Genomic DNA, 17,852 nt, shown 5'->3' on the forward strand with positions numbered 1-17,852 from the left:
TTTTATAAATAAGTTAGTAATAATAATAACCCAGTATAAAAATGGGTAAATGATGTAAACGGGTAGTTGTCAGAAAAAAAAAAAAAAGAATACAGGGGCAGAAGAGATGGGTCAGCAGTTAAGAGCACTGGTAGCTGTTTCAGAGGACCCAAATTCAGTTCCCAGCACCCACGTGGCAACTAATAACCATCTATAACTCGAGTTCCAGGGGGTCTGATGCCTTCTTCTGTTCTCTGTGGGTATTGCACATCGTGGGTGCACTTACGTGCAGGCAAAACTCTCATACACAGAAAATAAAAATAGATAAATAAAATTTAAAAATAAATATAGAGGTCAGGAGTCACATAAAAGTACTGTTTCATTAAATATCTTTATAACTGTGCCTAAAAACAGTGATATACTCTGCCTATCAAATTGATAAGGATTAGAATATTTATACATTAGCAAATATTCCTGAGAATTCATTTATTTCCTTTTTCAGTTAAGAAGTTAAAATGGGCTGGAGAGATGGCTTAGTAGTTCAGAGTGCTTACTGCTTTTACAAAGGATCTGAGTTCAGTTTCCAGTACCCAAGTAGGATGGCTCACAACCATCTGTATCTCCAACTCCAGTGATCTGATGTCCTCTTTTAACCTCAGTGGCACCTGCACTCATGTACGTACGTGTACATACACACACACACACACACACACACACACACACACACACACTAATAGAAGAAATCTTTAAAAAGGTTAAGATTGCTTGCTAAGTGGCCTAAAGCAATTCGACAATAAATTTAAAGTAATTCAGGCCACCTGTCTAACATAGTCTTGCCAGACAAAAATTGAACTTGAATCTGATCAAATCCTCACCAATAGATGCATATGCAAATCAAGGGTACAATCGGATCAACAGAAAGCAGTGGGGGGGGCAAACAGCCCGTAGTTTTCCACAAAACAGTCGTGTGATGTTGGAGGGTACAGAGAGCAACAGTAATCAGGACAGTGCATAGGTTAAAAGAAAATTAAGGGATTTATCAGTCACTCACAAGTCCTGGGCCTAATTTTGATCCTGATTAGCATATACAATTTAAAAAATATTTGAGATATGTATTCATTACTTTTCTGTTGCTGTGATAAAACACCATGACCGAGGCAAATTATAGAAGAGTTTACTTAGCTTACAGTTCAGAATGTTAGAGTCTATACTGGAAGGAGGAGGTGCGGCGGCAGAGGTGGCTAGGGCAGAAAGCCAAGCAATCAGCTCCTCAAGCAGGCACAGGAAGCATAGAGAGACTGGAAATCTCGCTAGGCTTAAGAGCTCTCAAAGTCCACCCCAGTGATGTTCCAGCATGGCTGCACCTTGTAAAACCTTCCAACCGAGCACCACCAATTGGGGACAAAATGTTCAAATACTTGGAGCCCATGGGGACATTTTCATTCAAACCACCACAAGATATTTTGAGACAATTAGAAATTGTGACACTAAGTAGATATTTAAAAAGTATTTGTGCAGGTGTGATAATGGTATTATGGTTATGTGTTTTCAAATCATTTCTTTAGCACTATCTGGTGAAAACATTTATGGTTAAAGTGATTTGATGTTTGGATAATTGAATGGGATGTAGTTGAAACAAACCTGACCATGTGTTGATAATTGTTGAAGTTGGTGACTAGGGACATAGGGGTTGGTTTTAACTCTTCTTCTCATATATTTAAAGCGTTCTATAGTAAAATGTTATAGTAAAAGAATACAAAGTAGAGGCCCCAAACAACCCTAACTCAAAAATGACTATAAATATTATTCCCAGTGAGTCCTAAAGTTTTTTAAAAAAATATTTTATTGTATTTTTTATCCTATGTGTGAGTATATTGCCTACAGGTGTTTAAGTGCACCTATGTCATGCAATGCCCATAGAGACCAGAAGAGGGCATCGGATCCCTGGAACTGGATTTATGGACAGTTAGCTGCCATGTGGGTTCTGGAAACTGAACCCAGATCCTCTGCAAGAGCAGCCAGTGCTCTTAACAGCTGAGCCGTCTCTCCAGCTCCGAGTCCTAAACTTTTAAACCAATAAGGGGATGAAAATACAGAGTAAAACATCATTCATGTTGCGCATAGGTAGGGATCAGTTAATTATTCGGTCTTGATGATGACACACACACACACACACACACACACACACACACACATTTTTCCAAGTCTCTCTATAAAAGAGAGAATTATGATAATATAATGTAGTGATTAATGTCCTTGCAGAGCTGAATTTCAGAGGCTGCTTTTTAAGATGGACTTGTTCATGGTCTAATGCAGCTCAGTGTAACAAATTAGATCAAGCTATGTGTCACTAGCTTTCCTTTACTGTGACAAAATACCTAAGATAGGGGTTGGAAGGATGGCTCAGCAGTTAAGAGCACTGACTGTTCTTACAGAGGACTTGGGTTCAGTTCTCAGCACCCACATGGTAGCTAACAACTGTCTGTACCTCCAGTTTCAGGGGAATCCAGGGTTCTCTCCTGACCTCTTCAAGGATTGCATGACATGGTGCACTTACAAATATGCAGTCAATAAACACATACATGTAAAATGAAAATAATAATTATAATATTAAAAAGTACCTAAGATATAGTCAACTCACACGGTGTGAGAATTTTTAAAAATATTTTATTTATTATTTTTATTTTATGTGTATGAGTGTATTGCCTGCATATATGTGAGTGCACCCGTGTTGTGCAGTGCTGTGGAGGTCAGAAGAGGGCTTCGGATTTCCCTGGAACTGGAGTTAAGGACGGTTCGTAGCCGCCATGTGGGAGTTGGGAATCGAACCTGGGTCCTTTGCAAGAGCAGTCAGTGCTCTTAACCGCTGAGCCATCTCTCCAGCCCGCACATGGTATGAGAATTTATTAGGCTCACTGTTTCTGTGTATTGAATTATTTCCTTTGCTTCTGGACCTGTGGTAAGGCAGAACACTGTGGCTCACCTCATGGAGTAGAATCAAAAGGAGAGAGAGGAAGAGGCTGAGCTCCAAGTGTCCTCTTAAAGGTTATGTTCCTAATGACCTAGCTTTCTTCTGCTAGGTGCTGGATCCTAAAAGGTTCCAGTACTTTTCAACAGTGCCGTGAACTGGAAATCTTCAACACCTAAGCCTTTGGGGATATTTAAGACCCAGACCATAACAGGTCGAAAGAGAGGTTGAACAGACCTTTAGCCTGTAAGAACAGGTTGTAGATCAAAGTACCTCTATAGCTCCTTGTAACCTTAGTGGCCAAGCAGCTGATTGAATCCATTACCTCCCTGTGGTTTTCCTTGGTAGGGGAAGTGATCATTGTGGTCAATAGGGCAGAGTCGCAGCTGTGTCTGAGTACTCACCTAGCATGCAAAAGGTTTTGCTTCTTAACACTGAAAAAAAAAAAAAGAATCTACTTCTCCCAAGAAAAGTTCAACATTATTATTGGGAGCTTTCTGTAACTTCATAGTTATTTAAAATCTTTACATTTTGATAAATTTCAAATGTACTCAAATGGAAAAAAACTAACGAACTACTGTCAATGAGCTCAACAACTACCAACGTGTGGCTAATCTTATTTCATTTTTTCTTTCCGTCTTTCTGTTCTGTCCTGTCAACTATATTTTTTCGAAGCAAATCCTAGAAGCATATCATTTCATTTGTAAACATTCCGGTATTTATCTCTAAAAATGAATACTCCTTTAAAACTCTATCAAAACTTGTTATGCATTTTGAAAAGATCAGCTGCATCCCTAAATTTCTTTGCAATCTGTTTCCATGTTTTATTTCAAAGTACTGCTTTTTGACACCCTGATGACTGTACTTCCTTTTGATAAAGACTTATGAATGCAGTAGCCCATAAATAAAGAAGACGTGAGTAACCAGACGTGGGGATTTCCCACAGAACCACTGCCTGCCTCCCTCCTATCTTCATGCTGGGCTTAGATGACAAATAGAGAGCCCCAGCTTGACTTTACTTTTAGGCTGTTTCAACAGTATGTAGTCAGCACCAAATTACTAACATGACGAGACATGCTTCAGCTGTACCGAGTCTAAATAAAGCATCCCCGTCATACAGAACTGTAAGATAACCCCTCTGGGTAGGCTGCGTGTTCTGGTGGTTTTGTTGACAGGACGAGCGATCCTCTGTCCATGCTGCTTCTCCTCATCTCATTCTCTCCGAATGCCCTTCCCTTGACTGCCTTCTTCTCTCTCATTCTTCCTAGTTCCCTGTCTGTCTGTTTATCTGTTCTACTTCTCGGTCATTCCCAGATCGATCTTGTAAGGCGTGCTTAAGCTTCGTCTGCCAACAGTTTTTCGCTTAGTACATATGAACTGAAATTCATTGTATTAGTTACATTTCTTGTTCGTGTGACAGAATACCCCTTAAGTGAAGCAACTTAAGGAAGGAAGGGTTTATTCTGAGCAGCAGTTCAGGGGATATGGTCCATCATGGAAGGAGAGGCACGTGACAACAGTGACTCGTGGTTCTGTTATGGAAGCTTGTTCACACGGAGTGATCAGGAAGGTGAAAGATATGACAGGAGGTAGGAAGGTGCCAGGTATACCTTACACCAGGGTCTCTTCCTCATTGACCTGCTTTTTCCAGTTAGACCCCACCCCCTAACGGTTCTACAGCTTCCCAAAACATCATCACCAGCTGGGGACCAAGTATGTAAACACAGGAGCTGGGGAGGGGGCATTTCACATGCAACCCATAGCACTCATTATCTGCTTGCACTGCACCGTCTGTCTCCTTTCGCCCAATTCTCTTCTTTCATTTAATTTCTTCTTGATGTGAACTAGCCAGATGCTGGTGGTGGTGGTGATGGTAGTGATGATGGTGGTATCAGCTGTTCTTGCTGTGATTACTCCTATTACCACTTAACCTCTGTTCCTCTCTCTCTTGCGCACTAAGTTCCCAACACGTGTAGATTTTGTCTCAGCAACATTTCAGCAGATGTTTGTTTTCCACTAGGCTGTGTCTTCTGCCTCTTAGTTCTTGAGTCTAGTGCTACTCTAGGTAAGAGCATGCTGTCAAGAGCATGCCTTTCTAGTGGGGACGAGATTAAACAGATGAGTTTGAGGAATCAGTATAGGGAGGGGTCAGTGAAGATTTGTCCAAGGTGCTGTGGGCTGCTCTGAGGATGGAAGCTAATTGTGCCCTGGGCTTTCGAATGCGATTGAGCTGAGTGCTGGTGTTTAGCTGGTGAAACAAACAAGAAGGACCTTCCAGGGATGTGAACAAAGACCTGGAGGTTAAAACCATGAATGCACGTGTACATGCAGGCTTGCCTATACATCTGTGTGGTGTGTGTGCATGTGCGTGTGTGTGTGTGTGTGTGTGTGTGTGTGTGTGTGTACTACAGTTTCAAAACATCTACAGTTGTTGATTAATCTCATTATATTCTTGTTTTGTTTGAATCATGGCTGTGGCATGGCATTTTCCTGAAAAGCACAGGTATCATTTCTTTTTAAGTCTGGAACTTGAAATTCATTAGTTACAGTTATCTCTGACTCCAACCTACTTTTCTTGACTTGTGTCTGTCTCCACTTTTTCCTTTGTCCAAAGTAGACAATCCAGAATTCTTTGAATATACACAGTGCCTTTCACTACTACAGAGAGCTCATCTTAATTTTACTTGTTTCCTACTATCCCCCCTCTTGAGCTCCTTCTTCATCTTCCCCTGTTGATTACGTTCCATTTTCCTAGCTCCCATGGTTATATGAGGATATATACTCACGTCCAAGGATTTGGAGCTAGGGAATCCCATTGTTACCTTCCCAAGTCCTGCTTGGCAAAATTCTACCTATTACTCTTTGAATGTTTTATTTTGGAAACATTTAAATATATAAAAAGATGACATAGAGTGTGCTTTTATTAGTCAGGGTTCTCTAGAACTGATGGAATGAATATATATCATAAGGGGATTTGTTAGATTGGCGCTCATGATATGAACTGAGTGATCTAATGATGGCTTTTTGCATACTGAAAACATGGAGCTGCTTAGTCTATGGGGCTGGATGTCTCAACAGCCATTTCATGGGGCTGGTGCTCAAGGCCTGGAGGATTCCTAGGAGGAGGATTCCTCTAGTCCTTCAGCCCACAGTATAAGTCCTAGGGCCTGGGTTCTGATGTCAGCAGTTGTAGCAGCAACAAGGTAGATGCACTTGTTTGCAAGGCATGAAGGCTGGAAGCTAAAGGCTAAAGGAGCCCCCTTCCCTTCAGACATCTCTATATCTAAGCCTTTGCCGGAAGGCACCACCCACTCTCGGGTGGGGACTTCTCCCATAGTTAATCCATCCAGGAAATGCACTCACAGATCCACAAAGCAAAATTTTCATATTAGTCAGTTTTGTCTCTCATAATGTTTTACTTCCATCAATTATCATTGACAATTTCAGATCGGTGATAGAGATAGTTCAGTGAGGAACTTAATTTGGAATTTAACTCATTTATTTATTTTTAATATTTATTTATTTAATGTGTATGAATGTATTGCCTGCATGTAAGTGCGATCAGGTTGTGCAATGCCCATGGAGGTCAGAAGAGGGTATCAGGTCCCCTGGAATTGGAGGAAGATTGTTAGCCACCATGTAGGTGCTGGAAACCTAACCTGGGTCCTCTGCATGAGCAGCCAGTGCTCGTAATCTCTGAGCCATCTCTCTACCCCCTTGTTTATTTATTATTTATTTTGATTTTATGTGTCTGGGTGTTTTTCATTAATATATATATATATATCTGTGCTACATGCATGCAATGCCATGCCCATGGTGATCAGAAGAGGCCATTGGATCCCCTGGAACTGGAGTTACACATTGTTGTTAGTCACCATGTGGGTGCTAGGAACCAAACCTGGGTTCTCTGCAAGAGCAGCTAGTGCTCTTTAACCACTGAGCCATCTCTCCAACCCCCAGAATTTGACCCCTTTTTAGAAAAAGATTAATTTTATTTTAAATTATGTGTATATGTGTGTATCTGTGTGTAGGTATGCACATGTGAGTGTAGGTGCCCAGAGGAGGCCAGAAGAGGGGTCAAATTTCCTAGAGCTGGAGTTACAGGTGATGTTAGTGTTGGGAACTGAACTCAGGTCTTCTAGAAGAGCAGTAAATATCGTAACTGCTGAGCCATTTCTTGAACTGCCTGGGATTCTTACTAGTCAAATAGAACTGGCTTGGTTGTAGGCAAAATATTAAGAACCTGGGAGGAAAAGGAACTTATTATAAAGTGAGAAATGGGGGACAGTCAAACTTTGGTCACACTCTACTTTAGACAAGGGGTTCTTAACCCGGGTGGGCTCACAGTTAAACTGGGTGGGGGGTAGTGGGGGAAGGTGCAGATAGGGGAGGAGATCTTAATGCCATAAAACTATATTAAGAAAAGAAATAAATATTTATAAAAATATATAGAAATAGGTAAGATGAGTTTTGAGGTCACATTCCAGAAATCCTGCATCTGCAGAGCTGGAGCGAGTCCCATAGCCAGTGGGAACACTGACTATGTGGTTCAAGATGGATGAGTTGTTTTAAAGATGTAATTTTAGCATAGGTAACTCAAGGAAGAAGAAAAGATGTCATTGGAAGACATAAGATGCCTATAAGAGGAACACTCTGCTAACCTCATAGTCTAAAAACAGAAGCAGGACTGTGGTCAGGAGCAAAGAAAGTGTCTATGGAGCAATTAACTTATGGTAGACACTGCCAAGTTCTTCACCTACCCAGCATCACCAGAGTCTGAGAGGCTGGTGAGGCTGACACCATTCTAGTTTACAGATGTGGGGACTGAGTTTACCATAAGGAATGTTCCCTAAGGTCACATCCTAAATAAGTAGCATAGCTGGTGTGTTTTCTTTTCCTCCTGTGATAACATCCTCCAGCAGAGCAACTGAGGGAGAAAGGGTTTATTTTAGCTCACAGTTAACTTCAAAGTACAGTCCACCACGGTGGGGGTGGGGGTAGGGGGGAGTCAAGGTAGCAGGGGCTTAAGGCAGGTGGTCACATTGTATCAGCACCTGGACGAAGATAGCAAGGAAGGAGTCCATGGGTGCTGGTGCTCAGCTTGCTTGCTCTATTTTATCCATGGGTGCTGGTGTCACTTGCTCTATTTTATTCAATCCAGGGTCTCCTGCTAAGGGAATAGTCCCATCCATAATTAAGACGGGCCTGTCTAAGTCTATCATCAATATAGTCCTCCATCCACAGACCTGCCCAGAGGCCCAGGTGACTCTGGAGCCTGTCAAGTTGACATTTCACACCATCATAGCTGGGTTTGGAAATGCCATTTTATTGATGCTGAACCTTATGATATTTCTACTCCATCTTGGTTTTTATTCATCTTTCCCATCTTCCTTTCCTTCTTCCCTTCCTTTCCCTCTCTCTTCCCTCCCTTCCTCCTCTTCCTTTTTCTTTCTTCCTCTGGCTTATTATGTTTAAAATAGCTGGAGAGATGGTTCAGTGGTTAAGAGCACTTGGCTGCTCTTGCAGAGGACCCAGGTACCTTTTTCAGCACCCACATGTTGGCTGACAACCATCTGTAACTCTAGTTCCAGGGGATCTGATGCCCTCTTCTGACCTCCACAGACCTTGCATTGCATGGGTGCACTTATATACATGCAGGCAAAGCACACATGTAAAATAAAAGTTTGTAATAAAAGCTTATAATAATTAAAAAAGAGATTCATTCTGCATCCTTAAAATCAAAGTGAATGGATGTTTTCAAATGAGCTTCCCAGCTCTAAGAGACTCTGCATATAGCACAGAGTCTGGGTGATGTGCGATATCTGGTGGTGTTTGGGAGATGGAGGGTCCTTGGTCTTTTCCATGTGGCTTTTGTAAAGCTTTCTTTTCCCCTGTACGCCTCTTCCTCCTCTGAGCTCCATTAGCTACTTTGCATATAATGATTGTAGTTTAATAACATCAAATGACACTTCTCTGAGTTTTATTACCAGTTATAGTTGGAACACAAGCTCAGATATAAGTTGTAAGGAGAGAGCAGCCAGGGCCTCCAGGTTGCCAGTTACTTGGCTCGAAGACCCATTCATATTGGGAAACACATTTTCAAAATAAAATTGCACCTGGCAGAATCTTCATCTTTTTGTGAAGCTGTGTTCATAGTCACTGACCCTCGGACTCACACTCACAAATCTTAGTGGGGCTGACAAATACTTAGGCATCGGCTTATCTCGGGGTGCCACTGTTTGCTGGCCAGCGTGGGGCTCCGTGCTATTTGGGTTGGCATTGGAGCATGACCTTGTATTTTATGTAATAAGGCTCATCAGAAAAGGCCTTTATGCTCACCCTCTCCAAGGTGTTGCTGGGCAAGACCTCTTGTTCATGTTATCATTTTGTGTCTGATCAAAGCTAGTGAACATTTCTATGTGGCCTGGTAAATACTGTCTGTCTGATGGCAGAGCGTTTCTCTGTTTCTGTCTCTTTTTTCTCCCTCTTTGCTTAGTGCTGTTTTGCCCCAGGTATGGATTCTCATCACCTATCTTTGCTTTAAGATGAATTTTGCTATGCTATGTGTGTTGGGACTCTACTGTTTTCAGAGAAACCGTTTCTCAGCACGGCTGTCACACGGGAGGTGATGGAACACAGGCTGCAATGTGTTCAGTCAGGCCAACGGGCTTCCCTTTTGCAGTTTGTATCAACAGAAAAAGTATACAGGAGCTATAATTCTCTCTGAGAAGGCCTGTTCTCTTTCTGTTTGCTACCTGAGGTAAAGTCTATTTTCTGACTTTTAAAATTTTTGGGTTGGGATATCAAGGGAAAAGGTCCATGAACATAGCTGGCTGCTTAGCTTTATTATTATTTTGCTTCCTCCGATTAATTTTTTTCCAGCACTGTGTTCAACGTTAGCATGAGCTGTTGGTAGCTTTCCTTGGGGAAACAAATTGCCGAGAAATAAGCACAGCTGGAAACCGACCACCTATTGTTTTTCTTTCTCTTAAGAAGTGAAAGAGGCATTTATAAAAAGGATGGAGAAGTCGTGTTTCCAGAATTACTTTATAGATTTAAAACTGCAGGTCTGGTCAATGGTCAATGCCACCCCTGGGCATCTAAATGGCTCCCGCTTCCCTTCTCCCCTCCCTGAACAGCCAGTGCCCAGGAACAATGAACTCACAGAGGTTTGCTGCCCCACAGACTGGAGCAGGAGGTGGAGACTGCTCTGTTGGGGTGTTCCCCGCTGAAGTGTGCAGTCTCTGGGGCTTAGTAAAGGATGTCTTCTGTTGGCCCTGACGCAGCTCTGAAAATCTCGTTGGAGTTTCTGATACTTTTGGAGATGGGAAAGTGAGTTCTGGAAGGGCTTGGTGTGTTTGTGCATGGTTTTTGTGTTATTTGATCTATTTCCTGAAGTGACTGCAGGGCATTTTTTTTTAAAAGTGATGTTCAACTAAGTTTTGTGTCTCCTGGAAGTATTTTTTCTTGCTGTCAGGAGTTGGAATGTTTAGAGAACTTATACTTGTGAAAACTTTGAACACTGTGCACAATCTCTAACTTATAGTCAGGGGTCGAATCTGGAGATAAGAAGCTGATCATTTTAACTAAGGATAGCAAATTCAGGGGAAGAGAGTAAGGTTGATGTTGGGGACGGGGGTTAGGGTAGCTGGGTCTACAGGTGAAGAAATGAAGACACCTGAGGGCTCTGGTCACTCGGAAGATTTATTATTGTTCTTTTATCCCATAAAAATTCTCTCTCTCCTCTTCTTTCATCCCTCTTTCCTTTTCTCTGTCTTTGAATAGATGTTTTGATAATTTGTTGTGTTATAGTGTAAAAACTAGTTGCTGCTAAGAACATCTCTGATTGAATGTTATGTTCAGCTTTTCCAAAGGAATTTGTCCTCCAGAAACAGATCCCTGTTCCTGCCGTATAGGAACTGCCTTGGATGTGAAGAAGAGAGAGATGTTGGAATTGAAGAGTAAATGATGCTTATGTTTTGCTTAGATGGCCGCTGGGAACCCCTTCTTACAGGCAGAACATATTCTACTATTTATTTGAGAGAGAGAGACAGGATGTATTTTTTGGTACAGGTACCTGTGCCCCTGTATCGCCGTGAGTAGTGATTTGAACTTTTTGAATCCTATTTCTCAGTGGAGTGAGAAATTTGCATTCTCTGTAGGGCTGAGATTCATGGGTGAAACTTCTTACGTTCAACCACTGTCTTCTCACAACCAGACACACCACCTAGCAGCCCAGTAAAAAGCTGCATGTATTGCCAATAGACATTGTATTGTGCTGGATTAACTTCATAAAAAGTACTGAACGGCCACCTGAGTAGCAGCAGGAGTGAACACTGAGTGTTGAATCTTATAAAATGCGTAGAAAGAAATGAAGAGCTAATTGAGAAAAATTGTTTCCTAATGATTTTACTAAATGGTTTTCTTTATGTTGAATACTAGCTACCTGGCTATGTACTGCTTGGTGGAATTCATCTATATTGAATTTTTAAAGAATAGCTTTAAAATAAAAAACCCTCAATTACATACTATACTTGGATTGTGATAACATAGCTAATTTTATTCATGAATTTCTTAAATTATTATCATTATTTTAAAAGTAAGACAGTACTGAGTGTTTCTCCATATGACAGTAATTACAAGATACTTGTGGTGTTTCATGTCTGCTTTGATTCTCACAAGTCCAAAGAAATAGGCTTTATAAAATACTTCTGTATTTTTCTGTCCTTCTCTGCATTTTACAGTGGAGGAAACTGAGAGTCAGATCAAATGCCAGTCTAAAGGTTACTTGATGTAGTGGTTTGAGCGAGAAATGTCCCCCATAGGCTCAAGTATTTGATCGCTGTTCCCAGGTTGGGAGCACTCTTCTGGAGGTTATGGAATCTTTGGGAGGTGTGGCCTTGCTGGAGGAAGTACACCACTGGGTGTGGGCTCTGAGAGTTCGTAGCCTTATCCACTTCCAATGTGCTCCCTCTGTTTTGTGTTCGTGTTCAAGATGTGAGCTCTCAGCTTCCTGCTCCTGCTGCCGTGCCTGACAATTCTTATCTCTCTGGAACCATAAGCCCAAATAAACTCTTCCTTCTATGACCAAGTTGCCTTGGTCATAGTGTTATATCACAGCCACAGAAGAGTTAGTGAATACATTTAGTAAAAGGAAGAACTTGGTGATTTTCAAACCCAAAATCCCGTGTGCCCCTACCCCACTCTGCTTGGCCTTTCCTATGCTTCCAACATTTGTAGTAAGTGGAACGTGCTCCACCTTGAGTATCAGGAGACCTGGTCTCAGGTTCTGACGAGGTCATTGCTGTCTCTGAGATTGGCCAAAGTCTTTGGATGCCATTTTCATCCAAAGAGTTTACTTTAATTTCTTGTTATTTTGAGAAGTTTAAAAATCCACCCAGATCTCATCCAGGGCTTGTGTCAGCTCTGCCGTGCTCACTTGCCATACAGAGAAGGGATGGGAGGGAGGTGGAATGACGGGCGTCAGATCCAGCCCTGTTTTAATTTCCCCTGCCAAGTGAGAGACCCAGGATCTGCCTACAGGAGGAAAAATCCCAGGCTCCTATAAGACTGAGTTTTCCAGTCTGCTTCCTAAGCTGGCATTTCTCAGTTTGCTCTTTTTACCTCATCAACAAAAAGACTCAAGCCAAGCTTCCTTGTAGTCTCAGCCCAGGGATGAACAACATGGGGCTAAATTCCCATCTGGGCCCCAAAGAAGCGATAACCCCCCGGTACAGGCCCGTTTGTGATCGTAATCCTTTTTGGAGCAGAGCAGTAGAAATAAAGTACTGTTGTAGTCTTCAAGTATTAAAATGCTTTCTGTTAAGCCTTTCAGCCTCTGGTAGGTAGCTGGGCAATAAGCCAGAGCAAAACAGTGGAAAAGACGTTTTAAATTCATTTCCATCATCAGTTCTAACAACTGTTCACAGACCAATTTAGAAAACTGTAAGATACTGAAATCAGAGTGATTACAGTTTATTGACATTAAAAATAATAACAAATGAACAGCAACAGAAATACCCTACCTATAATTAATGCCATCTGCCATCACAATTATTATATTGTATTATATTTAAAAGAAAATCCAAAGAAATGAGTGTAACAATCTCTCAACAGGGAGGAAGTGTTCATCTTCCTAGCAAAAGAGAGTTGACGGCCTTTCTTCCTTGCTGGGGATTAAACCCAGGGTCTTGTGGATGGTAGGCTGGTGCTTTCCTGTTGAGCTACGCCCGAATCAAGAATCACCACTTTCACCCTGACGTGTTTACCCTGGGCCAACAATACCACCATTTCTGATTCCAGACCTAATTTAAGAAACACAGTGCCTTCTGGTACCTTGGTCCTGATCACTCGTGGAATGAATACTTTAGTAGGAAATTGTGTTTTGAGCTGGGAAAGCGTATGCTTGTGGCAAGCCTGTCCCCTTGCCTAGCAGTCTATACCTCTGCTCTCTTGAAGTTCTGTAGATTCTTAACTTTTTCCTTGTGTCTTTCCCCATAGGCAAGAAGCGAAATCCTGGCCTTAAAATTCCAAAAGAAGCATTTGAGCAACCTCAGACTAGTTCCACGTAAGTTGGCAAGATGATTGTTCTAATCCAGGCTCTTGTACGTACTGTATGTATTTGCAGTGGGTGCTCATTTTTGGACTAGTGAGTGAAGTCTTGACTTTGTATATCGTTGTTAGAAAGAAGCCATTTGAGAGGGAAGTCATTTGTTCGCTGTTCTGAGATCAGAAATAATCATGTCTGTCAGTCTTTAATGGGTAGCTTTGAAGTCAGTGTCTCAAATTATTGGCTGGGTCATAACTACATGCCACATGCATTTGGGAGTTGAGATCCTATGTAGGCCCAGAAGGTTCCCAGGACATGGACTGTCTTATCGTTTCCCTATAGATCTGAATGAACAAGGAAATCCCTGTGAAGGATTTCTCGTACCCTGTGAGGGTACAAGTTGGGTTGAGATGGAACCCACATCCTACCCTCTAACTCCAGAAGGTAGTATGAAGTAAAGGAACACTTCTTTGTTAGACCGAGCTTTGTCCCAAAGTGATAAATGGACTCCAATACTAGAGAGGAGGGTCAAGACTCTGCATGAATCTCCTTGTCCCTCTGTGGGGTTGGTTGGGAGTCTTAACATCTGCCTGGACATCTGTATCAGTCACTTTTCTGTTGCTGTGATAGAAACACTGACCCAAGCAGTTTATAGAAAGAAGAATTTGAGCTTACGGTTCCAGGGGAGTTATAGTCCATATAACTGGAGGTGGCTGGAGCAGGAGCAGCAGAAGCTAAGCTCTCACATCATCACACAGGGACAGGAAGCAAGAGAGCAACTGGAGATCTGGCAAAGCTTAAGAACTCTTAAAGCCCACCCCCAGTGACATGCTTCCTCCAGGATAGCCACACCTTCTAAAACCTCCCAAAACAGTGCCATCATCTGGGGACAAAATGTCCAAGCACTTGGAGCCTATGGGAGACATTTTCATTCAAACCACCACAACATCCAGTGCACCTACCTAGGAGGATACACACAGAGGTGTGCCACAACAGAGATGCCTGAGTGGGAGGGCAAGTGTACGTACAGAGTGCATTCCCGAGGGACCTTGGGTTGTTAAGGCTTCTGCTCAGGCCTAAAAAAGGACTCCTTCTTGCAAATGATTTTTAGCCTCAATTGTGATCCATCTTATCGGAAAAAGCACCCACTAGTATTTGGACGTGTTCCTAAAAAGGACGGTGTCTGTGGTCACGGCATATGGAGGACGTAAGTCTTTGCTTTGTAGGGAGCAGTGCGGAGAAAGTTTCCACTGAAGAGGGTTGTTCTTCAGGGTTCTGGGGACTGGCTCGAGAGCCTGAACTCAGTTGGAATATTCTTTTCATGAGACTCTACAAGGAGAAATTCCTCTCACGACAGCTGTGAAAATTGGGTTTGTTGGAAGGAGATTCCTCTGAGTAGTTGGGGTTCCCTCCCACTGTAAATATAAGAACTTAATGTAATAATGTATTATGAATATTCTATTAGTATTAATGTAATGCTATTAATTTTTTATGACTGGTTTCTAGAGTGTCTGTAGTCAAATATGAGACTTCCTTATGTTGTACAGGACTTTATGGGAGATACTTTAAAGATTTTTACTCTGAAATAATTCATGGTTCATACGAGATTGCAAAGAAACGTGCAGGAAAACCACGTTACATACCCAGGTTAACCTCTTCTGCAACTGTGGAATATTATCAGAATCCAGAAGTCATTTTGGTGCAGCCAATAGATCTTTGATTTCACCAGCTATATAAGCACTCGTGTGTGTGTGTGTGTGTGTGTGTGTGTGTGTTTGCTTGAATGATGGTACTGTTTTATATTCTAATGATGTATGAATTATGCACAGCATTTCTCTGTATCTCTGCCAGCATTTAGAGTTACCACTATCTTTGTATTTTTGTCCTTCTGATTACAGGCATATCAATATAGCTTCAATTTCACTGTGTAGAACATATTTTAGGTGATTATTTCCTATCTGCATATTTTCATTGGTGAGATGTCTGTGCATACCTTTTGCCTGCAGCCTATTAGATGACTATTTTTTTAAACTAATTTTTGGTTAGCATACAAAGACAGAGGTGTCACCAGGACATTCTCCTACGTATAAATCACTGTACTTTGTTCTTATTCATTAGATCCACTGTCCTTTAGTACTAACTTCTGAGAGTCATTTATTCATTCTAGGCACAAGGACCTTTTCAAGTACGTCATATGGAAATGCTTGCTTCCAGCTTGTAATTGGTCCTTTCTTTTTAGTCAGGACTTTTCACAGAACAGTTTTTGGATTTTGATAGAATCCCATTCATTAACTAGTCTTCCTACAGATTATGCTTGGTAACTAACGAGTCTAAGAATTCTCTACCTTGTCCTAGGTCCTGAGACCGTCTGTGTTCTTGTCTAAACATTTTAGTGTTACATTGAAGCCAGGATCCACTTGGAGTTAAATGTTGTATGAGTTTACATTGAGTTTTGTGTTTTTTGACAATTTCTTTCCAGTTGCTCCAGCTCAATGAGCTGTCAGTGCTGTCTCTCCCCCATTGGCCCACCTTTCCCGTTTGTCTATTACTAATTGGGCATACTCACTACTGATTTATGAGGCCGTTTTTCTGCCAGTACCACACTCTCTTGACTATTGCAGTGGGATTAGTGGCTTCTCCGACTCAGTTCTTTTCTTAAATTAATCTTGTTATTTTATTATTTTAGGCTTTTATTCATGGCTGTATTGTTCCTCTTTTTCAAAGTTATATTGGCCTCTGAAGGAGCCTTTTTCTTTACTTATTAGTTTTAGAATAAACTTCTCTATATCGAGAAAGAAACTTGCTGACATTTTCTTAGGAATTGAGTTTAACCAGTAAATCAACTTACAATTGATACTTTTACATTCAGGCTGCTAGTGGGTGAACATAATAACATTTCTCCAGGTCTTTAGATTTCCTGCATTTCTTTTTCTTAAAAATATTTGATTTCTTATTATTTTTATTTTTATGTGTATATACCTGCATGTAGGTAGGTGCACCCATGTCGTGCAATGCCTGCAGAGGTCAGAGGAGGGTGTCAGATTCCTCTGGAACTGGAATTACAGACAGTTGCCATGTGGGTGGTGGGATTTGAACCAGGGTCCTCTGCAAAAGCAGTCAGTGCTCTTAACTGCCGAGCCATCTCTCCAGCCCCAGCCCCAGATTTCTTTCTTTTTTTTATTTTTTATTTTAAAATATTTTATTTATTATTTTAATTTTATGTGTATGTGTATATTGCCTACATGTAGGTAAGTGAAGCCATGTTGTGCAAAGCCTGCAGAGGACAGAAGAGGCTGTCAGATCCCCTGGAACTGGAGTTTCGGACAGTTGTTAGCTGCCATGTGGGTGCTGGGATTTGAACCCGGGTCTTCTGCAAGAACAGTGTTCTTAACCGCTGAGCCATCTCTCCAGCCCCAGCCCCAGATTTCTTTCACCCACATTTTATATACTGTTGTTTAATATGATCCTATATTAAGGGTTTGTTATGATTTATATCTAAGATTTACATTTGGTTTTCTTTAGAGCTGCTATTCAGGTTTTGGCTTTTGTTTCTAGCTGTCTGTTATCAGCATATAGAAACATGATTGATTGTTCTGTGGTCACACTTATTAGTTATAGAGGCTTAGGCACCTCCCTTATGGTTTTTTTTTTTTTTTTTTATGTAGGCAGCCATGCTGCCTGCAGATAGTTTTATTTCTTCCTTTCTATCTCCTTATTTCTTTTTAACTTTAGTTTTCTTGCCTTATTAAAGTGGCAAGAATATTCATTACTATAATAACATTGATAGGTGTAGAAAGCCTTTCTTTGTATTCTGTCTTAGAGGGAAAGCAGTTAGTCTTTCACTATCATGGTCTTAATCAGGGAAAGAGATGGCTCTGTGGTTAAGAGTACTTGCTGGGACCCAGGTTTGGTTTCCAGCAGCCACATGGTGGCCAACAACCATCTGTAACTCCAGTTCTAGGGCATCTGTTGCCCTAGTCTGGCCTCCATAGGTACTGCATGCACATGGTTCACGTACATACATATGGGCAAGACACTCATCCATGCAAAATAAATAACAAAGTAAATAAATAAAATAATTAAAAGTAGGAATGGTTTCATGGCACCCTCCCCTAGCCTCCCTCCCCCCACTAGAGCCCTTATGCTCTGATATCCCTGCTACTGTCCGCTGTGTTGTCAGCACCCCAGCCATTCCCCACTACTTGCCCTTCTGGTGAATCTAGTCAGCCTAGCTAGAGGTCTTTGTTTTAGGAGGGTCAGCTGTTCCTCATCTAGCAGCATTCACTTGTAAATATTCCTTTAGATAAGATTGGGGTCTGCTGTTCTTTTTCCCAGTTCTATACTGGGAAGTCCCTT

General features: G+C 41.5%; 1 protein-coding gene across 5 annotated transcripts in view; it reads left to right on the plus strand.

Annotated features, from left to right (window-relative positions):
* Map2k6 (mitogen-activated protein kinase kinase 6) overlaps positions 1 to 17,852 on the plus strand; it is a 139,194-nt gene that overhangs the window by 78,149 nt on the left and 43,193 nt on the right. For 4 of the 5 annotated variants that reach the window (XM_008843222.2, XM_029568387.1, XM_029568388.1 and 1 more), the window contains one exon: positions 13,448 to 13,514. In XM_008843222.2, coding sequence (XP_008841444.1) covers positions 13,448 to 13,514 — 67 coding nt within the window. Of the gene's footprint in view, positions 1 to 10,261; positions 10,280 to 13,447; positions 13,515 to 17,852 lie in introns of those variants that run through there. The other variant, XM_029568389.1, reaches the window with a different exon arrangement.

This window comes from Nannospalax galili, unplaced genomic scaffold (genome assembly GCF_000622305.1).
Source record: "Nannospalax galili isolate Female #2095 unplaced genomic scaffold, S.galili_v1.0 scaffold781, whole genome shotgun sequence".
Taxonomy (NCBI): Eukaryota; Metazoa; Chordata; class Mammalia; order Rodentia; family Spalacidae; genus Nannospalax; species Nannospalax galili.